This window comes from Myxine glutinosa, chromosome 6, assembly GCF_964187855.1.
Source record: "Myxine glutinosa chromosome 6, kmMyxGlut1.1, whole genome shotgun sequence".
NCBI classification, from domain to species: domain Eukaryota; kingdom Metazoa; phylum Chordata; class Myxini; order Myxiniformes; family Myxinidae; genus Myxine; species Myxine glutinosa.
In genome coordinates this window covers 92,462,635-92,485,531 of record NC_136266.1, presented here as the reverse complement: position 1 = coordinate 92,485,531, position 22,897 = coordinate 92,462,635, and the positions used below count along the sequence as shown (strand labels likewise).

Genomic DNA, 22,897 nt, shown 5'->3' with positions numbered 1-22,897 from the left:
GGAACACTAACACCAGTTGCCATCTTCTCTGACAATGGCAAAATGCCTTCAAGCATCAAAGATTGATGTGCTCCTGTGTCCCTCAATACCCTAACAGGTCTCTGGTTAGTCAAGTCTCCATCCAGTGACACAAACCCCTCTGAAATAAAAGGTTTGTAACCCTCTTGAACAAGGTTGTTCTGTGATGCCGTAACTTTGGCATGGGAACCTTCACAAGACACTGTCCTCCAAGGACGATTTCTCACATTTGCCAATGCATTCGGAGTTGTACTAGTCTGACTCCGCTCCTGATTTTTCCTTTCCAGGGCATAACATTGGGACATCAAGTGTCCAGGTTTCTTGCAAAAAGCGCAAGAAGGCCCGGAGGAGAAACTCCTGGTCTGCCTCGAGCCCCCCGGAAGATAAGTCTGTCTTGGAACTGTAGACCTCTGATCCCTAAGAGTCGCGGTATCAGATCTGTCCTCAGTCATCTTTCGGCCGCCCCCATGAATCTTCGTTCTCCGCACCGGATGTACCATAACTCCCCTGGCGAACTCTAGGTGGGAAGTTAGGTTTGTGGAACCCCATCCTGTGTGTCAGGGCATAGTCATCTGCCACGGTTGCTGCCTCATACAACTCTGGTACCTTCTTTTCCTCCAAATGTACCTTAATGTCATCGTGGACACACTGTTTGAATTCCTCCACCAAGATCAATTGTCGCAACAGTTCGAAGTCTTTCCCAATCCCCTTCGAATCACACCACCGATCAAACATGGTTTCCTTCATTCTGGCAAACTCCACATGGGTCTCCCTCTCTCTCTTCCTGGCATTCCGGAATTTTTGCCGGTAAGCTTCAGGGACCAATTCATAGGCTTTGAGAATGGCTTTCTTCACTTCCTCATAATCTGTACATTTGTCAATCGGTAAAGCCGAAAATATATCTTGAGCTTTACCCACCAGAGCACTTTGCACTAACATAGTCCAGGTCCCCACAGGCCATTTTAGCATTTGAGCCACTTTCTCAAAGTGTAAAAAAAAAAACTTGGCTACCTCCTTTTCATTGAAGGGTGGAACCAGCCTCACATGTTTACCAACATCCCAGGTGTTCTGACTAGTTGTCGAACCAGCCGGCATGGATGCTACCTCTCCCCGTTCTCCCATTAATTCCAACTTCTTGAGTTCAACTTCCCTCTGATAATTATCCATGTCCCATTCCTTTAACTCCCTTTCAGCTCTCCTCTCCTCTGCTCTTTCCTTTTCACTTCTTTCCTCGAGTTCCCTTGCATCTCTCCTTTCCTCTCCTCTTTCCTCTGCTCTTCTCTCCTCTGCTTTGCTTTCCTTTCCTCTGCTTTTACCCTTTCCCGGCTCTGCAGTTGCATCTCCATTTTCCGGAGCTCCACGTTTTCTTTTTCCTCGGGTAACCAATCCAACGCTACCTCTTTCCATGTTCCCTGTCCCACCAGAGATTCTACCACCAATGTCTGCATCTCTGCCTTCTTCATACTAACTCCTCCAAGTTAAAATGTCTGGCCAATATCAAGAGTTCCGATTTTTTTTAATGCTTGGAACTGTGCCTCATTAGGGGATGCCGCAAACTTTCCTGCGTCAAACACCATGGTGACTATTACTTAGCACCTGTTAACCTTCACACAAAAATTTCCAATTTTTTTGAAAAATTTGGGAATGTTAGAAAAATTCCAAATTTGGGAATTCTGGGAAAGTTAGGGAATTCTATCCCAGACGAATGTTATTAGGGAATTGAATCCCGGACGAAGACCCAATTTCTAGCCCCCGAGCCAATTGGACGAGCCCCCAATTTCTGTTACGTGCTCTTCCCCGACCCCCTGGTCACGGTGTACCTCCGAGCCCCGAGAGGAGTCACGGCAGAAAAATGTGTTATTCTGTATGTCAAAGATCAATGGTGAAGCCACACCAATTGTTACTCACAAACAAATATTGTATTAAGATCACACAAGAATAACCATCTATATAATAATACCGTAAGGACTCGACTTTGTTATCCCTTTTACGCCGCACCCAGTGACCCGATGCCCACGGCACTCATGGATTTACGATCTACGAACCGCGCTCTTTGTCTATCACGTGCAGCCATACTCGAAAAATCTGAATTAGCCGACGTTGGGGCCCAAAAGCATCCGATTAACTGCCGATACGACGCCATCTTACGACGCCATCGTATTGGCGTCTGCTGGGCGAAGGCGAAGCGAGCCGTCCGCTGATTGGACAGTCGAGTGGTGTGAACATGGGTGGTGTGAGGTGAACCAAATGGTCTTTTTGAACATTTTAATTTGAACTTTTTAGGAACCCTTGAACATTTTAAATTAGGATATATAAGCAAACGTCTTTATCGTCATTTTAATAAAGTTAAATGGAGTGACGTTGCGATACTCGGGGTGCGTTGCATAAATCCTCGTAACTCAGAGAGGTGTAGCAGGTGGCGAGACGTAAGGAAGCTTAAAGATAACGAGCTGAAAACAGACGAACGATATGTCAATCTCTTTCTACACAGAACGGAAATAAAAGTATGAGAGCGGGAAGGCATGGCCTGAGCACTTCGAGCAGAGAGGACTGATTGGACTTAACTTAAAGAGAAAAAATTGGAGCTTAACGGAAGAAGAAGATCCCATGAGCGCTCCCCTATGCCATCCATACTGGTACACTCTATCCATACACCACATCCTCCCTTCCGTGGATGTTCCACGGGTTTCGGCTAGTCTGTATAATAATAGCGTAAGGACTCGACTTTGTTATCCCTTTTACGCCGCACCCAGTGACCCGAAGCCCACGGCACTAATGGATTTACGATCTACACGTACAGCCATACTCGAAAAATTTGTTCCAATTTGAGTGGTTAATAGACTCATCTTCCGTATGCTATTTGTTCTCGTTTGTTATTGCCCACTCTCTGATACTCACAATATTCATTCATACTCTCTCTCCCCTCCCCTTCCTCGCCCCAACAAAAAGTGTGTTAACCATTTTGCCTTGCCACCAAAGTCTTGAAACAGAAATAGAAATTGCCCAAAACTGGTATTAATATAAAAACTTTTGTAAATGTTTATTAACCATTCCATGCTGCCCCTTTTGAGGCTAATGCCCTGTGGAGATGTCTCACTTTGAGCATGAAAACAAACAAAACATTCCTAAACTAGAATGGCACTCGGTGGAGCTCATACCTCTGCCAGGCTGAACAGTTTACGATTTGTATCCCACTGATAGGCCGGATCTGTATCCAGACCTGAACCAAAATCTAATCGGCTTGTTCTTGTCACTTACCCAACTCATCCACCAAGTTTTGTCATAAGTCAACCACAACTTTTTGAAATATCATGCTATACACAAAGAATTAAGTTAAGCACCCCCCCCCCCCCCGTTTTTTTACAACCTCGCACATTACAAGTTTGTTGTCGTCAAAACAGTGTAATATACCCATGATATTGCTATATTTTCTGGAGAAGTGATATTATGGTCACATAAAAACATAACAATCATGCCGTTTTCAATATTTTATTCTGAATAATTTAAGGTGAAATTTTTTGGGAATTTTAGGCATATTTTCACCTCAATTTAAGTATGGAGCTATAGGTCCATCACGGACAGTGTGGATGACGTTTATGTGTTCTAACGTACAGTCATTGTTCTGAGAAGACCTCTAGCGATCTTTGCGTCAATAACGTGTGTAGGACCCACGTGATCGGATCACTGACTCAACCAATCACTTTTTTTCACTTTGATCACTCAATTTCATCAATGGATAATTGCTAATGTCATACCAATCATTATTTGATCTCACATACCTTAGAATATATGCCAATGTATACATATACACAAAGAATATATATTAGGGGGTGCTTACCTTAATTCGTTGTGTAGGGGTGCTTAACTTAATTCTTTGTGTATATATATGGTTTATGGCTCTAATACTCAATGGTGAAAAATCACTTAAAAAAGAAATTCTCGTATCCAGATCTGTATTCAGATATTCACCAAAAGCGAATCGATTCGTCCTTGTCACACACCCCAACCTGTACACCCAGTTTAGTCCGAATCCATGCATAAGTTTTTGAGATACCGTACTATATATCGGTTTAGCCCAATCACTCACTCGTGAAGAATCACTTTTAAAATGTTCTGATCCAGAATCGAATCTTCACCAATATTGAATCAATTCTTCCTCGTCACACACCCAACCTGTCTACCAAGTTTCGTCCAAATACATTCACAACTTTTTGAGATGTCGTGCTACATATCGTTTTTTGCCCAATCTCTCAATGATGAAGAACCGCTTCAAGATACTTAAAACCACATTTCAAATCTGGCCTCCAAAGCCAGTCACCGACTGGGCATCCTCCGTCATGCGAAGTCCTTCCTTGGCACACCTGAGCTCCTCACCACATACAAGGCTTTCATCCGCAGCTCAATGGAATACTGCTCTCCCCTCTGGGCTGGTGCTCCTGCCTCACACCTAGCTCGTCTTCACGCTGTTGAAACCAAAGCATTCAGAATCATTGGAATCTCCCGCAATGAAGCTAACTCCAAGGGCCTCTCACTCACTCACCGCAGGCAGGTTGGTGGTCTTTCCGTCTTCTACCGACTCCTCTCTGGCCTTGCCCCCCCCCCCCCCCCAGCTCTCTCTGGGCTCTGTCCCGCAAATATTCCTACAGGTCGCACAAGATCTGCCTGCAACCCTCTTATGGTCAAACTGCCAAAATCAAGACTCTCTGCTCACCTTCACTCCTTCATTCCTCTTTTCTCCCGCCTCTGGAACAAACTCCCTCACTCTCTTCAATCCCACTCCACCCTCCAGGTCTTTAAAACAGCTGTTCACCACCATCTCTTATCTTCCCCCATCCAAAACCTTGATCTTTTCTACCCCCGCTAATTTCACCCCAATTCCACTTTTTTGAAATACCAACTTCTGTCCTGGAAGTCCTTGGTGTCCTTGTGTTTTATACTTCTCCCTCCCCCCCCCCCCTCCCCTTCCCACGCCTCCTCCCCCCAAGCCCTCTCCCTTCCACACATCTCCCTGCTCTCAAATGTTGTGTTTGTGTGCTTCCCCTTCTCTCCCCATCTTGTTTTCCGCTCCCTCTTTTTATATATTTTGTTTGTCTGGTTGATTTGTTTGTGAAGTAAATGTTAGCTCTTTCACAAGCCTCGATTCAGTATACAAAAAAAAAAAAAAAAAAAAAAAATTATAGGATCCAGTTCCGGATCCGCATCCTCGCCAAAATCTAATCATTTCATCCGTGTCACATACCCAACATCTGCACCAAATTTCGTCCGAATCCGTCCACAATTATTTGAGATATCTTGTTCACAGACAGGCAAACAGACATGGGTGAAAACATAACCTCCATCCACCTTTGGTGGCAAGGTAATAACCGACAGCGTTGCAGCAACCAAACATTTTTAGAACTATCATCATAAAATTATATCAGTCACTTGAAAAGCATGACGATACAAATTTCTCTAATTGAAAAAAAATAAAAAATTATAACTGCATGCCTTAAGCCTGATGAAAAACAACACAATTAGAGGATGGCAATTACACAAGCAACGACGCCTCACGCACCCACCACCGCGTATCCTCCAGGGACGATGCGGTACACTCTGTCATCAGTGTGGATACCCTCCGGGAACCAGGCAGCCATGCTCTCACCAACAAGACGTCCAAAAGCGGCTCCTGCCCAGGTAGCATGCAGACCGAGGATAGAGGGCTGTCATGGGAGAACAAATATAGTGGAGCAGGACTTGACAAGTCACAGAACTGGTGCTCAAGCCCACGTGACTATCAGTTCTACCACCTGGCTCACAGGTCAATCCGAGGCCTCAAAAGTAACGTACCAATCACAAAAACGGGCATGAAGGAACCACAGGGCACAGGCATCGTTGTGGCGAGAGCACTCATCCAGAACTGCATAAAGTAGAGTGGACAAGCCATTAAAAACTTCAGAACTGGTCCTTAATAAGGTGATGCCATCACTCACAAAAACAGAATTTACAGCAGTGGAACAAGAAAAATACCTTCATCAAGATGAAGATGAGAAGAGAAACAAAGATATTTGTACGAGGGTTGCGCCAGACACTCGAGTTCCCGTATTCACCCATTTCTGGTGGAACACCCTGCTTCACCCAAGTTCGATTGTCGAAGAGCGTACTGATAGTCTCCCGTTGAGTCAGCTGCCGGGGCAACAGGAACCGTCACCTGCAGCAAGTGCAGCGGTACAGGCCGTCACTGCAATCACAGTTACTACCATTTGTTTCACCGGCTGATCCTAATGTCTTTTAGTTTTCACTACAAATTGTAAACTATTTCGTGACATTTTCTCTTTTGCAGTATTCATTTCAGATTTACAATAAGAAAGCCACCTCTGCTGCTTTGTAGGCCTCACTTCCCCTGTAGTGGAATTTATTTTACTTAAACAATCAAATAAACCACTTGGTCCAAGTTAGTTGTACAATTAGTAAGGCTAACCCCCGCTCTAGCGGGGAAAATGGCCTTAAAAACGATCATTCATTCATTCATTCATTCCACACTTAATTTGCTCTATTTTTAATACTTATCTGAACAGCTTCTGTCTTTCACTCACCTGGCCTGCCATGAACTGCCCAAAGCCAGCAGGGAAGGTAAGTGTTGCAATAATGAAGGTGACAGTTGCTGGGAACAAAAGCCGTCTGTACACACAATAAAAATAAACGTACCGATTATTGTTTTGAACCGATACACAGCAGCATCACAACTAAAAAGATATTCTTTTCCCAGCAAATTGAAAAATATATTCTGGGACTTCCGCCTTTGTTGTTGATTATTTACTTGTAGGATTTTTAGTTTCAGGTAATATTGTTGTTAAGATTTTTGTGTGAAATGGAGATGACGTTAGTAAAAGGTAAAAATAAATGTTTGTGAAGGAAAAAGGAAAACGTGGCAAAGGAACCGAAAGACAAAAGAGGAGAGAGGCGACGGCCATGAGAGAGATACAGCTGTGAGTCGCATCGAGGCTGCGAGCGGACATTTTTGATATTGGTCGCGAATGAGTTAAGGCTTCCCTGGAAAGGGATTGCCTGCGACATCGTCACATATTGCGATTGAAATTAAACCTGCGTCTCAGGTTTTATCACCAAGTGTGAGCTATTGTTCGAGGGAAAGCAAGCGCCTCCATTACAGGCCGATACGCCATTTTGTCCTCAAAGAGGCTGTCCGCTTGGTGCTCCGTGCTTTGTCGTTGGGATTCCCATATCGACATCATTGTGTTGATCGCCGTTGGTTTCCATATTGGCTCAATTCCCATATCAACCTCTCACCTCAAAACTCCTCATCCTCAGCCGTACCAATACCAGCCTATTGATTTGTCGTTCTGCACGACTTCGACCTTCAACCAGCGTGGGGATCCGTGCACAGATTTTGGGGAATGTTACATTCCACTCACGTTTGGCGTATCATGAGTTTATTGTTTTGAGAGCATTGGGGAATGATGGTACCATCATATGTATTGTTCATTTGATACATTTTCATTGTACTTTCTTTAATAGTGTTATTATTATGTATGTGGGAGTTCTTAATACAATCACTTGTTTTGTTCTACAATTCCATTGGTGTGGTTTTACCATGGTTTATTAAAACACTCAAAATAACAAATCTTTCTGCCATGTTTCCGCTCGAAACTCTGAGGGGCACCGTCGCCGGGGTTTGGGGAGGTAACACGTAACACTTGGCAGACATCAAGACAAAGGTGCAGAAACAAGGAATCCAAACACGCAAACTCACTTCTTCATGAAGAACTTGTTCAGTGTTTTGTTCTTGCGGAATAAGAGGACAATCATCCTGTTAAAATACACAAACAGGGCCCCAGCAAAGCCACAGACAAGGCTGCCGATCGGCCCCATTTGTTGAGTTAGTGCCTGTCTGCTGAAGCCTCAACGTCTGAGGTATAAAATTTACATTTCATCACAAAGTCGATTTTAAGTTGCTTCTAAAAGTTGTGACTGTAGTAGTTGTGACGCATGTAGTTGCGACTTAAGCAAGTAATACCTCATTCAATTTCCTATTGTTGGCTCACCATTCATGGAATATTTTAGGGAAAGTTTATAGAACAGAAAATATATCAATTATGGAGGCTGATTGAATCCATGTTTGATATTAATAATTATTATTTAATTATTGTGAAAAACATCATCAGAACATTAACGTCTGCATTGCAGATGTAAACAAGTACAAAAAGTTTTAATTAAAACAAAAGCCGCGTCGATGTTACCTAGATGCAGCTGTGCCTATAACGTCGATGTTATAGGCACAGGACATTCCTATTGATTCGATTACTTGATGTTATTTTTGTGCAAAGTGAAAATATATCTCGGCAATTTCCCGTGTGTGGCGACACGTGAACGAAGCTATGCTCCTCTCTCCACATTATTGTGACGACGTATAAATTAAATATTTCATCGTGACGATTGTCATCAAATGGACGAATTTTTAATATATCTCGGCATTTTCCCGTCTGTTATTTCAGGCGGTGTATGACTGACCATGCCGTGATTGTAAAAAAATATATCTCGGCAATTTCTCGTGTGTAGCGACACGTGAACGAAGCTATGCTCCTCTCTCCACATTATTGTGACGACGTATAAATTAAATATTTCATCGTGACGATTGTCATCAAATGGACGAATTTTTAATTTATCTCGGCATTTTCCCGTCTGTTATTTCGGGCGGTGTATGACTGACCATGCCGTGATTGTAAAAAAATATATCTCAATGGACTTGAAGTTACAGGCCTTTGAGAATTCATTTCGTTCTATAAAGGGCAACTTTCATCGGATTTTCTTCCCGTTTTTTTTCAACCGAGTCTAAAACTATGTTAGCGACTGTGAAAATTGAAATGATATATCGAATTTGATTTGAAATAAAACTGTGTGAGAGAGGAAGACACCACGGGCCTACAAAACAGGCCTCAAAGCTATGCGAGTTAATAAAATGGTGGATATTTGTTTATATGAAGCCTCTCCCAAAATGGGTGGAGCTATGGTTCCCAGAATGGGTGGAGCTATGGTTCCCAGAATGGGTGGAGCTTTGAGGTTTTGTCTTCTCTGCAAGAACAAGAAGAACAAGAAGAAGAAGAACAAGAAGAACAACAACAACAGCAGAGGGCACTCTATTAGCAGCGTCTGCGACGCGGCTAAAAACTGGCTTTATGCTCCTTTCAAACATTACCTGTGAAACACTTCAATTCTATTGGGGATTAAACACAGAGATACAAGCTCAGACAAGAGCCCATTATTATCGGTGAACTATTCATTTGAGGAAATAATCATATCGGCCCATTGCCGAGTCATCATGATGCATGCATCAGCTGCTGACATAAGCACAATGTCTGGTTTCCTGGAATCTGAATCTCCAGCACTGATTAGCTTGCTTACCCAATGTTTACTTCTGTTTATAAGGAAATAAACCTTACCCAATGACAACAAAAGCTGGCAGTTCCTGCAGGTCGAATGGGAAGTCAATTCGAAAGTTCGTCTTAAAAAGAGCTGTAATGGTCTCTGCACAAGAAAGAAAATAGCATGACGTTCGGATATATATTGGAGGTAATGTTAATACATGCTCCAAATTGTATAACATGATGACTTACAAAACAAATATTTACAAGTTCCTACAACTTCTACAACTCACCTCCAGAAATTTTCAACAGACTGAGTTATGCACAGTGCTAATGAACTAAACAGATATAATTATAATCATTCAAGGTTCAAAAACGGCTATCAGCAACAGCAACAAAGTTATAAAACCATCCAGGCATAAACTATAAATGTTAAATATGATGTATTTAATGGTTACATTCTATAATATGACCTATTGCAATAACCCCATTTTTAATGTTTCAGTAAATGTTTTTTTTCAGTGTTTTTATGTAAATATTATGAATGAAACATTGATATCAATACATTATTAAAAAACAAATTTAAACCATTTTAAATGGTTGCTCGGAGACAGTGCGACATCTAGAAAATCTGTTATAAATAACCGATTCAGTTTTTGAATAACAATTTGATTCAGTGGTAAGTGGGGTATACGTGCTGGGTGATGAACCTGTTGCCCTTAAAGCAAGGTGTGCATGATTTAATGTATTATCATAAACTAGTATAAAGCCCGTCAACAATGACGGGTTGGAACAGTTTATTTGACAGTGCAGCCGCATGAGCATGCCAAATTCTGAAGCCTGGGCCTAGTGTCCGGTGTGCTTATATCTTCTGTATTTATTAGATATCCTACAGACGTAAATGAACACTCGGTTTACTCTGCACATTTTGTACGTTCAGCGAAGGTCACCTCCCTATGCCTTGTATTTATTGTGATTAAAAAAAAATGCTTCCATACACCGATCTTGAGGCTCAGTTTGCAAGCCACCGTCTACAATTCCAATGTATGAATTCCAATTCCAATAGCAAGGTGTGCATGATTTAATGTATTATCACAAATTGAATGTGTGTTGAGAGTTATGAATATGTGATAATAGATGAAATCCTCAAGCATGAAAAGTTTTACGAGTGACGTTGCATTGATGGGTTGACTGACTGCCTGGACACAACTGAGGCTGTGGATCTACTGATGCAGGTAAGCTACTAATGTGGATCCATGACCAAGGTTGTGGATCCACCATTTGGAGAGGTTCTGGGCTGAATGCATCGAAGGCTCGAGGAATAACGGTGCCCAGCTGATGATCCGTGTGGTCAGGAAACCAGACATTTGCTTACAGGTAAAGGTTCTTCCTTTAGGTAAGGGAACTATGTTTTGAGGTTTACAATTTAAATAAAGTCGAATATGGGATGTTGTGAAATTAACATCATTTCCAGTGATTCTTAAAAGTATAATATTATATTTTCATGATGTTTCATGATGTTGCATGACGTTTCAAAACGTTATGGATGAGTTAGTTAGGCAACAAGAACAAGGAGATTAAATTTTGGTTTAAGAATGGATCCAGATCCATTCTTAAATTCTATTGGGGATTAACCTTTTCAGTGGAATAACCTTTTCCCAAGTCGTCATTTGGCACTTTGTAATTTCAATTTAAGCCTCCATGTTCAGGCCATCCCATGCAGTGTTAACGCCAATGATACCAGGTTTGAGTCCAATTGAATACGACAAGGGATGATATGTATTAATCTGGCTGTCTATGAAACCTCAGGTGTCAGTCCCATTGAATCCCTGTACATCCAAAAAAATAACAATAGTCTCTTCTATTTTTACACTATTCCTTTCAAGTAATCAGTCAGAAAATCAACAATACCACCAAGAACATCTAGAGACCACTTGTTCCTACCTTCATATCTGCCTATTTTTGTTAAATTCCCTTATCAAAATCTAAGAAACATTTCCTGAAAAGAACAAAATACAGCAGAGCCCTACTAAAGCCTTAGTCACATATGATGCTGCCGCCGCACGGTTCTGCGGTCTGCAGATGGGATTTTTACAAATCGTACGGCTTTGCGGGCTGCGGCAGCAGTGTTCACAAATGTTACGGGGTCCGCACGGCAATCGTGTATATAAGGCGCGGCTCTGCGTACATTAGGATTTATTTCCAGATTTCAAGATGCCACCACAAGGGAGTAAAGTGAAAAAGAGGAAAGCGAAGAAGTTTGTGGAGGCACAGGACAGACAGAGAGAAGAGTTTGAAGACAGGGAACAACATAGAGAAGACATGGATGACGATGAAGGGGAAGGTGATGAAGAAGCTGAGGCGGCCAAGTATGAGTTGTTTGATAAGATAGTTGCTTTGTTTGAGGAACGGCCCTACTTTTATGATGCCGGCGATGAAAACTACAGCAACAGGAAGAGGAAGGATGCAGAATTGGCAGACTTTGCCCGCAGCATCAACTGGCCCGTAAGTATTTGTTAAACTGTGCATAATTTTCAGTAATACGGTATTAGTGCGCATAAAAGCACATGTGCTTATAAATGAAAAATGTTATTTTTTTCTTATAATTAAACTGTCAAAACATTGTGATTATAAGCACATGTGCTTATATGCGCACATAAAGTTATTTTTGCCTCACCATAAGTATATTTCTTAGAAAATTATTAATGTGAATTTCTCCATGTCTGCAGCACCAAAATTATATTTCACAGAAAACTATTAATGTCACTATTTCTCAATTTTTTGGTGGGCAGCTGCAGCAGTCCTGAAAAGGTGGCGGAACTGGAGGACAGACTACAGCAAGATGCGTCGGTGGGAGGGCAAGTCCGGCCAGGGGGCGCGCAAGAAGTCAGTTCTACAACAGTGGAAGTTACGAGCGTTGTCGTTCTTGGATCCCTACATTCTTCGCCGTGGGAGTGGATCAGAGATGGGATGGGTAAGCATCGGCATACATGGTGTTTTAGTGTGTAGTTCACAGACATTTATTATGTGACTATTTTTTCAAATTTGTGTGCAGCTTTTCCCTTCTTCGTTGCCTTCCTTTTCCTCTTCCTTCCCTAGCAACAGCTGCATATTTCCACATGTTTAAACATTGTGTATTGCTGATGTTTCCAGGGTGAGCAGGACGAGGCAACGGAGCAGACCGGAGACCTGAGCAGTGATGAGGAGGCGGAGACACAAGCGGGGCCATCCATACAAAGAGGAAGCAGCAGCGATATCACCCAGAATCGTAGCCAGAGTGTCAGCCCAGGACGGCCCACAAGCAGCACCATCTCTGGCAAGAGAAAGCTCATAGAGAAGAAGACACATAAGAAGAAGGAGTTGGGGGAGATCCTGTCCCAGTTCCTCTCAGAGAACCGGCAGAAGGACATGGAGCTGTTGTCCAAGGTGATATATCTGTATTGTAATAATGTGATTCCACATTTTTCCTCTGCAAATAATCGTTCATACATGACATATTAGCATATGTTTGAACATTGTCTATTCCTTTCTGTTTCCAGCTTGACAAGGAGGAGTACCAGAAGTCTTCAGAGAGAGACACATTCGCAGCGTGGTTGGGCAGTGTGGTTCAGCAGGTCCCGGCGAGCCGCTTCAGGACCTTCCAGAAGGAAGCCTTTGGACTCTGCCATCGCTACCTCGAGCAGGTTCAGCCGGAAGAAGCTGCACCGAGAGACCCCCTGCCGCCGCCTCCAAGTCAAGTCCGTCCGTTGTCCGCCCCCAACCCTGTGCAACAGTACACAGACAGTACACCGTTTGTGCCTACTCAGTACAGATGGAACCCGGTACCGCAGATGCAGTCTCAGTCTTCGTTGGAGTCTCAGCCTTCTCAGCAGCAGGGGTTCTTGTATTTAGAGAACATGCCCCAGCCCGAGCGCCGTCCAGCCTCTGCCCCCACCACCTCCAACATGATAGCGGAAGCGTACTGCCTGGTGCAGGAGGGCCAGACACAGCACGGAAAACTCATCGACCTGTTTTCAAGCTCGGCCCTAGCCTCAGCCTCCAGCAACTCATCACTTACAAGTGAACTACTGCAGTACCAGGGGTCAGGAGAGCGGGACGAGGCATCAACGACAGTGATAAGCTTCCTAACATAGGGGAGGATAAGCAGGGTGGTCACAAGGACGAGTAATAACTTAGTGTGTTTATCTGATTCTCTGAGAACCTGACTTCTGTGGTTTTCTTATGAATTATATGTGATGCGATGTTAATAAAATTCTTTCAAACTAGAGTAAATTGTTATGTTGTCATGGGTTAAAATGAAATACATATTGCCTTTTAGAAACTAAAACTTTTCAAAGTCAATCATTATCATTTTAAATACTAAATATTGAAAACTTAAAAAGAAAATATTATAATTTCCCCAAAAAAATTAAATAAAATTTAAAAAGACTTAACTAGAGGGGCACTCGTTTAGCCGGTCGCGAAATCCGGATCGTCAGTCGTAAAGCTAAAAACGGAACTTATGTCGAAGAACCTTTACCGGAGTGTATACTCCTGAAATATTAGGATCATATCTGTTATATTCACATCAGGATTGTATTCCAAAACGTACCCTTGAAATGTTAATAAATTTACTGTCAGATCCAGAAGAAGATCCAGATGAGGATGAAATATACGTCGAGTCTAGGGAACCAAAGGATGAATATGCACATGGAATAAGAAAGAGGTCTGACAAGTGATGGAAGAGGAAAGAGCAACAAACTGAAAAAAGTGCCTATCTCGCAATGTTAACGAAACGTTCAAACGTCTGGCAAATCCGGATACTGATCCGGATCATCACCAAAATCTAATCGTTTCCAGGAAGGCCACAGGCGAATGTTTCTTGAAAATTTCGAGAAGATATCTAAAAAACTGTGGCCTGTAGAGTGGTAACAAACAAACAAACAAACTAAAAAACAAACAAACAAACGAACGAACAAACTTAGAAGGAAAACTTTATTATTATGACATGGAAAACTTTATTCATATGACATATAGACATCTTCACCAATAATTTTTATTGTCTCTATATAAACAAAGCATAACACTAGTCACTCACAGTACACAGTTCAAAGTCCTAGTAGTCAATCACAGTACACAGTTCAGAGTCCTAGTAGTTGTAGTTCAGGGCCGCCTCTTGCCAGGGTACGCTGCCAGCTTCGCTGCAGTAGTAGTACTTGAGTGCTGTGCGGAGTTGCTTTCCTTCACGGGTCTCATGGGGAGCACGTCCGACGATCTGCATTTCGTGCATCATGGCTTGGTCTCTCCACGCACCTGGTATTATCTGTCCGTCGTGTCTTTCCTGGTCTAGGTCTGCATTCTGAAGGTTGGGATATCTCAGTCGCATGATCTGGTGTAGGATGACGCAGGCCTTGGTAATCAAAATAGCGTTCTGGGGCTTGGTCTGCAATGGCGTCAGCAGGCATCGGAAGCGCATGGCAAGTATCCCGAAGGCGTTCTCCACCACCCTCCTGCCACGGGATGTACGGTAATTGAAGATTCTTTCTTCATGGTCGAGGTATCGGTGGGAGTAGGGCTTGACGAGGTATGTGCGTAGAGGGAAGGCGTCATCCCCCACAATAAAGTACGTCGTATCCTGGTTGTCATTGGGCAGGCGGTCAGGCGGAGGCAGGCCAAGGGTTCCCTCATGAAGGGCGGGTTCCAGGGTCGACTCGTTGAACACACCGGCATCAGACATGGATCCCCTCGCACCAACGTTCACCCACAGGAACTTGTAGTCCGCGTCGACGAGCCCCAAGAGAACAATGGAGAAGAACCCTTTGTAGTTATAGTATGCGGTGCTGGACTTGTTTGGCTTCTTTATGGCAATGTGTTTACCGTCTATGGCCCCGCAGCAATGGTGGAAGTTCCATCTTCTGGAGAAGCCACTTGCCACTCCTCGCCAGGCGTCATGGGTCAAAGGGAGCACCAGGACCTCATCTTTGTACTCGGCTACAATGGCACTGCACACCTGCGGCACCAGGATGGAGATAGTGTTATGGGCAACACGAAAATTGAACGCCAGACTGTGGTACGAGTCACCCGTCGCCAAAAAGCGCAACGTGATGGCCAGTCTGAGTCCAGGCGCCAGGGCAGGCCTGCTGTCATCGCTCTTCGTAATTCTGGGAAGTAGCCGGTCCAGCATCTCACGAAACATGACGGGCTCAATGCGCAGGTAGGACTTGAAATCCCCCCCGGGACTCCCTCATGAGTTCCTGCATCAGGGTGTCATAGTGTCCCAGGGTGGAACGCCGCAACAACCAGGGCTTCACCCACACCATTCGTCTTCTTCTCTCCTGACGGGCCCGCTCTTCTTCTAACACTACTATAGCTACTATAATTTCTTCCTGCCGGCGGGCGATCTGCCTCAGTCGTAATCTCCGGTGTGCCAGGCACAGTCTCTGTGGTGGAATCAACGCCATCTTGACGATCTGGCTAGTGTCACACCAGGCAATATATACCTCTTCAGAACGATGATCGTATGGTGGCCGCCAACTCACGGTTGCCGTTAGGCCATCGTACGGCAGCACTAACGTCACTGCATGGCCGCCGTACGATATTTCGAACATCGTACGGCCATCTCACGGAGGCCGCAAGGAGGCCTCACAGTTGTTGCGGCTGCCGTACGATTTTCTAGGCACACCAGACAGGGTAAAAACCGTGAGGTGACCTCAAGGTCACCTCACGGCAACCGTACAGTGACCTTGCGATACTACATGCGGTGGGGTTGCGGCCTACGGCCTTGCGATTTCCGAAACAAAGTTTAATGTCAAATTTTAAAAATCGTAAGCCCCTGCGACGAGCAAAAAACCGTGTGATCGCCTCACGGCTACCCAATCTACCGTGCGGCCACCGCACGGTTATGGCAATTTTGGGGACTTACGGCCGCCGCCAACACGCCGCAGGCCATTTGTGACTGAGGTATAAGTCAGAGAGATTCATTTGGCAAATACGTTTGAATTCACAAATATTCGGCTTTGCAGGACTATTTCATATTCATGTTGAAGTATTTTTGGTTGCTTTGTTTAAACAATTTAACAAGCGTTACGCCTCGGTCCCCCGTCGGTGAAGTGATGCGAGTTGACAAAGTAGAAGACGCAAGGCGGCCATCTTGGATTTTGACGTGGCGACCCAATTTGCAATAGCGTTCTCCCTTATGCGTAGATACACCAACACACCAGATTAGAAGTTAGTAGTTCGTTTAGTTTTGAAGATATTTCACTCACAAGGTTCAGACATATATATGGTGGCGGCCATATTGGATTTTGACGTGGCGACCCAATATTCAATAGCGTTCTTTCTTATGCGTAGATACACGCACACACCAGATTAGAAGTTAGTAGTTCGTTTATTTTTCAAGATATTTCGCTCACAAGGTTCAGACATATATGTGGTGGTGGCCATTCATGGCGGCGGCCATCTTGGATTTTGACGTGGATTGCACCCACACACCAAATTAAAATTCGGTCCTTCGCTTACGCATGCACGCACGCACGCACGCATGCCCGCATGGACGGACGGACGGAGGGGAAAACCATAGTCCCCCTTTCGCTTCGCGGTGCGACCGGGGACAATAAAAGCATACAACTGATGATTTCACAATCACAAAGTATACAAACAGAATTAGAAGGGAGGAGTTGTATGCAGGTAAATCCCAGGGCTGAACCCTCATACCTTCATCATTGTTCCACACGGCGAGAATGCGGAAGATGAACGCGCTTATTGTAGCAGCAAAGAAGCCACGCCAGTAGTTACGGACTGCAAAGTACGTCGATGTGACTTCAATGCTGAATAGGACACCTAGCCAAGGAAAGTAAAGCAAACAGTCAAGATTTAATATCAAGAAGGAAAAACACCATTGGTGTAAAAAGACAATTGCTAATGCTAATATAGAGCTTGCATGATTTTGTTGTGCAAGCAAAAAGCTTTTGCTTTGTTGTATCATTAACTGCACTTGCCTCCGAGTGGCGTGCCGAAGCAACACCCTACACCGACGGCACAGCTGACCGTAAGAACATCTGGCAGAAAAGTGGCCTTCTAGTGAAGGGCAGGAAGGAGAGGAGGAGTTGCTTGAAGGGCAAGGACTCAGAAAAAAAAGAAACGCCATGCAGCAGGAAGAGAACGAACAAGGTAAGCAAGCAAACAAAAGTGGGAAAATTTCACAGCAAGATTTCCAAGTAGTGAGGACAAGCTCTTCTCCTCTCTCTCCCGTCCCCCAATTGATTGAGAGGTGCAAACCCAGAAAGAAAAGGTTAATCATACATGCAGTCATACTGTTCCACATAACACTTGTTTAATGTGTGGCAGCTATGTTGTAAAATTTGATGTCAAAATATTTCTGAAAGTTAACTTCCAAAAACAAGTTTGTTTTCAAGAATAATTGAAATTCCAATGTGAATGCTCTGTGAAGACAAGTGTTAAAGGAACAGGTCATCTGGATAAAAAACAGGCCATGCAGATTTAAGGACAATGGAAGTAGCAGATCTTCTCGTAAAGAAAGGTCACAACATAGTGAGTCCTCCACTTAGGAACTTGCCTCCAACTGGGGCAGCAAAACTGCAGCCCACCCCGACAGCACAGGCCGCCGACAGCATCTCAATGTCACGGGACTCATTCTGTACACAGGGCAGGCCCGGCGCGCGGCAGCACCGAGAGCCACCCAGCCCAAGGACGCCCATGCAGCGAGGTTAGACAAAGCACAGCCAACGAACGGCAAACTGTTACCACGGGTCTTGCAAGACCCCATTCATTCAGTCATTCATTCATTGGACCGGTGTGGTCATCACAAAAAGCTACGCATTGGTGGAAGCACTTGTATAATCAAAAATATATAGCAAAAAAAAAAATCTTGTGCAGATTTTTTTGAATCATTCATCTTATTGTAGAAATAACACCATGCATATTTAGTTCAAAATGTAGCTATTAAAAAAATTTACACATGCAATTAATATGCAGGCAAATTATTTTACCATGCTGCTCATTTAAATGTTTGGGAGAATTATCCCCACAATAAAATTATAGTGGGAAAACATTTTGGTGACAAACATCCACACACCGTCAATTATTTTGGTACTTCGTAAAATAGTAATTATAACATAAATTGTACCTAATAATGCACAACCAGATTGATAAAGACAAAATTTGTATTCTATTTGTTTGAGTACCAGAGGAAAAGAATGCTTAAGTTAATTTTTTTTTAATCCGAACAAATCAAACTTAGCTTGTAGCTTTATTTGTAGCAAACTAAACTTGTAGTTTGTGTAATCCTTATACACCCTTTTATAGGAGCCAAATGACTTGTGTATCGACCTCACTGCGCGTGTCAGTGGAAATTGAGCAAGCAGAGATGGTATTTCATCCGTATGCATGTAGCAGTCACCGATGCCGTTTTGCAATTTTACGACAAGTTTTTACAACGATACAACTTCGTCGTACGGCATAGCCAATACTATACAGCAATGCCAGAAGTGTATTATCATATACATTCCAATCTCTTACAGCAGTGTATGACTTCAACAGAAAAGCCATTGAAAATGAAAAAACTGAGGTTATTTAAGAGCTTTGCTTATCTATCTTCTGTCTATCTATCTTCTATATATCTATAAAAGAAAGTTTTTGTTTGCTTGTTTGTTTGTTTGTTTGCACGCGCTAATCTCCTGAACGGTGAAAGATAGGAGGAAACCTCTGAACAAAAAATGTCGGGACAGGCCCCAGGAAGGTTATAGGCTAGGTGGCGAGGCCGGTCGAGGCCGCCTCGGCCGGGCTGGGCCCATTTCGCAATAAATCTTCTTCTTCTTTCAAAATTCTCTCGAAGTACAACTTATGTACTTAATAGGAATATCTGACTGATTGCAACACATGCTTTCAAAATTCTCTCTCGCGGGGCCCGACAGAAGAAATAACAAGGAATCGTTGAGCACTAACTGATACTGGGCTCGCGTCAGACCTATGTACCGAAGATTAAATTCATTCAAAAAGAACCCGGGCAACGCCGGGTGCATTCAGCTAGTTTGTATATTTAAAAGTTTATTTTATTCGATTGTCCCTACATTGCCCATAGAAATGCTTGGAATATGCATCACATGCTCGATAAGGGCAATAATAGATATCAGCTTACATTAACATTAGTAGACAATGGACAAATCAACATTTAGGATATGGGATTTGAACATAGTATCACAGCATCATTACCGAAGTACTTAGTTGGGAATGCAAAACAGGTCGACCCAAACAAGCCAACTTTATATGGAAATCAAGGTTTTGGGTGAGCGATAAGTTAAAACAATCAAATAAACATCTGTAAAATGGTTCCTAATTTCATTATCTTGATTCAGCTTTTAGGTTTATTTGGGGTTGCCGTGTGGAGTTAAAAGCAAATGTGAGAGAATACAGTCAATTATGTGTTAACTATGAACACATGCTACAAATACCAGGTTAAAATACATCCAAACAAGCCAGTGTATATACAGTGCCCTCCATAAGTATTGGAAAAGCTAAGTCAAATTTGTTATTATTGCTCGACAGTCACGTGAAAAAGTAAGTACACCCCATGTAAAGTTTTGACTTTTTCAACATATTTCAACATACAGCTATTTGATCTTCATTTCAACAATATTTATAGATAAAGGTGATATAATATAACAAATATCATGAAACATTTACATTTTGCAGTCCATTGTATAATTTAAATAAACAAACACAAATTTCGCATGTGCAAAAAGTAAGTACACCCCTACATTTATCACTACTTCAAATACTTAAAATTAGAATCAGGTGCACCAGCTCAGGTGCAAATGATTAGAACATCGATAGAGAGGATCTTGGAGGAACCTGTCTTATTTAAACCTCAGACATTTAGTTTGGTTTGCTCTTTGTTGTTGAAGTGTGCGGCGTCACCATGCCGAGATCAAAAGAGCTCTCTGAGGCCTTCAGAAAGAAGGTTATAGATGCCTACGAGTCTGGGAAGGGATTTAAAAAGATCTCCAAACAATTTGAAATCAATCATTCGACTGTCCAGAAGATCATCTACAAGTGGAGAAGATTCCAAACAACTGCCAACTTGTTCAGGCCAGGCCCGAGAGCAGACCGCAAGATGCTTAAAGAAGTCTCTAAGAACCCCAGAATGTCATCACGGGACCTACAGGTAGCTCTTGCCACTGTTGATGTCAAAGTGCACGAGTCTACCATTAGAAAGAGGCTGCACAAATTTGATCTACATGGGAGGTGTGCCAGGAGGAAACCTTTGCTGTCCAGAAAGAACATCAGGGCAAGGCTAAAGTTTGCCAATGAACACCCATGCAAAGACCAGCACTTCTGGAACAATGTGCTCTGGACAGATGAGTCAAAGGTAGAGCTATTTGGCCACAGTACCAGAAGACATGTTTGGTGAAAACCAAAGACAGCATTTGTCCACAAGAACCTGATACCAACTGTAAAGCATGGTGGTGGAAATATTATGGTTTGGGGCAGCTTTGCTGCATCAGGGCCTGAGCAGCTCACCATCATAGAATCCACTATGAATTCTTCATTGTACCAGAGGGTGCTTGAGGATAATGTGAGGCCATCTATCGGAAAGTTGAAGCTCAACCGAAGGTGGACCTTGCAACATGACAATGACCCTAAACATACCAGTAAATCCACCAAGGAATGGCTGAAAAGAAAGAACAGGGTTCTGGAATGGCCAAGTCAAAGCCCAAATCTAAATCCCATCGAGATGTTGTGGGGGGATTTGAAACAAGCTGTGCATGGAAGAAAGCCCTCAAACATCACACAGCTGAAAGAATTCTGCATAGAGGAGTGGGCAAAAATTTGTCCCAGTCGATGTCAGAGACTGGTAGACAGTTATAAGAAATGCCTACTTGAGGTTGTTTCTGCCAAAGGGGGCAATACCACCGATTAGAGCCAAAGATGTACTTACTTTTTCCACAGAAGGAAATGGCATCTCTGTTAATTTTTTGTTGAATAAAAACATTTCATGGGGTGTACTTACTTTTTCCACATGTGAAATTTGCATTTATGTTTATTTAAATTATACAATGGACGACAAAATGTAAATGTTTCATGATATTTGTTATATTATATCACCTTTATCTATCAATATTGTTGAAATGAAGATCAAATAGCTGTATGTTGAAATATGTTGAAAAAGTCAAAACTTTACATGGTGTGTACTTATTTTTCACGTGACTGCATACTTAAGATATATGAATACGAGATCAAAAGATGAATATGAGGCAAAAGTACAGGTCAGATTTTATTTCTTGGTATTTATATGCATATATGTGTTACCATTGTAGAACAACACATTTATGTTCGGTCCCCCTATTTTAGGTAAGCATAAGTATTGGAACAGATTAATTTGTTGAAGTAAATTATAGTATATGAAAAATGAATGAATGATCGTTTTAAGGCCATTTTCCCCGCTGGAGCAGGGGTAGCCTTCCGGGCCCCATGACAATCATGGTTCCCTGTATGAGGCAATGTTTTTATGGCCGGATGCCCTTCCTGGCGCCAACCCTTGGTCACCTCTTAGGATGCGCAGGGATACAGTGTACCTATTCTAAATCGGGGTACACACCGTGATCATTCATCCCAGCAAGCTGGTACTCAATTTGCCGACCTCGGAAGGATGACAGGCTGAGTCAACCCCCCTGGCGTTAATTCAGCGATCGACCGGGATTCAAACCCAGGATCCTAGGATCCCAAGCCGGCACACTAACCGCTAAGCCAACACCAGGGTTAATTAAATTATAGTATAATAGTATTTAATTGCATATCCCTTACATACAATAACTGAATCGAACCTACGACCCATTGACATCACCATACTCTTGGTATCTTCCTTTGAGATGCATTGTCAAGTCTTTACTGCAGTCATTTTCAGTTGTTGTTTGTTTTGTGGGGTTCTGACTTTAGTCTCCTCTTCAGCGAGTGAAATGCATGCTCCATTGGATTTAAATAAGGAGATAGACTTGGCCAGTCTGACACGTTCCACTTTTTACCCCGATTAACTCCTTGGTGTGTTTTAGATCATTGACGCTGCATGGTGAAGCGCCACCCAATGTGTTTGCAGGCCTTTTCTTGTACATAGGCAGACAAAATGTTTCTGTACACTTCCCGAATTTATCCTGCTGCTGTCATCATTAGTTACATCATCAATAAAGATGAGTGAGACAGTTACAGAGGCAGCCATGCAAGTCCAAGCCGTGATACTACCTCCACCATGCTTCACACATGATGTAGTATGCTTTGGATCATATGCTGTTCATTCTTTTCTCCACACATCCACCTTTCCATTGCTTTGGTAAAGTTTCTTGGTTTGCCGTTTTGCAAAGTAATCTTGGTTTCATCTCTCCATAAAACGTTGTTCCAGAACTCTACCAACTCACCTCTGTGCTTGGCAAATTCTAATCTGGCCTTTTTATTTTGGTGATTATGAGAGATTTGCATCTTGCAGTGTAGCCTTTGTAATTCTGCTGTGGAAGTCTTCTGCGAACGGTAGATTG

The 22,897-nt window shown here is 42.9% G+C and overlaps 1 protein-coding gene across 7 annotated transcripts in view; it reads right to left on the bottom strand.

Annotated features, from left to right (window-relative positions):
* Window positions 1-22,897, bottom strand: part of LOC137430078 (chloride channel protein 2) — a 183,094-nt gene that overhangs the window by 42,694 nt on the left and 117,503 nt on the right. For 6 of the 7 annotated variants that reach the window (XR_013623828.1, XR_013623827.1, XM_068120607.2 and 3 more), the window contains 8 exons: window positions 17,929-18,007; window positions 17,067-17,192; window positions 9,453-9,537; window positions 7,766-7,867; window positions 6,591-6,675; window positions 6,025-6,180; window positions 5,845-5,914; window positions 5,573-5,683 (listed from right to left, as the gene is read on the bottom strand). Coding sequence is in view for 5 of the 7 variants with exons in the window: in XM_068120607.2 (XP_067976708.1) it covers window positions 5,573-5,683; window positions 5,845-5,914; window positions 6,025-6,180; window positions 6,591-6,675; window positions 7,766-7,867; window positions 9,453-9,537; window positions 17,067-17,192; window positions 17,929-18,007 (814 nt within the window). In the remaining 2 variants the exon portion in view is untranslated. The remainder of the gene's footprint in view (window positions 1-5,572; window positions 5,684-5,844; window positions 5,915-6,024; window positions 6,181-6,590; window positions 6,676-7,765; window positions 7,868-9,452; window positions 9,538-17,066; window positions 17,193-17,928; window positions 18,008-22,897) is intronic. The other variant, XM_078780148.1, reaches the window with a different exon arrangement.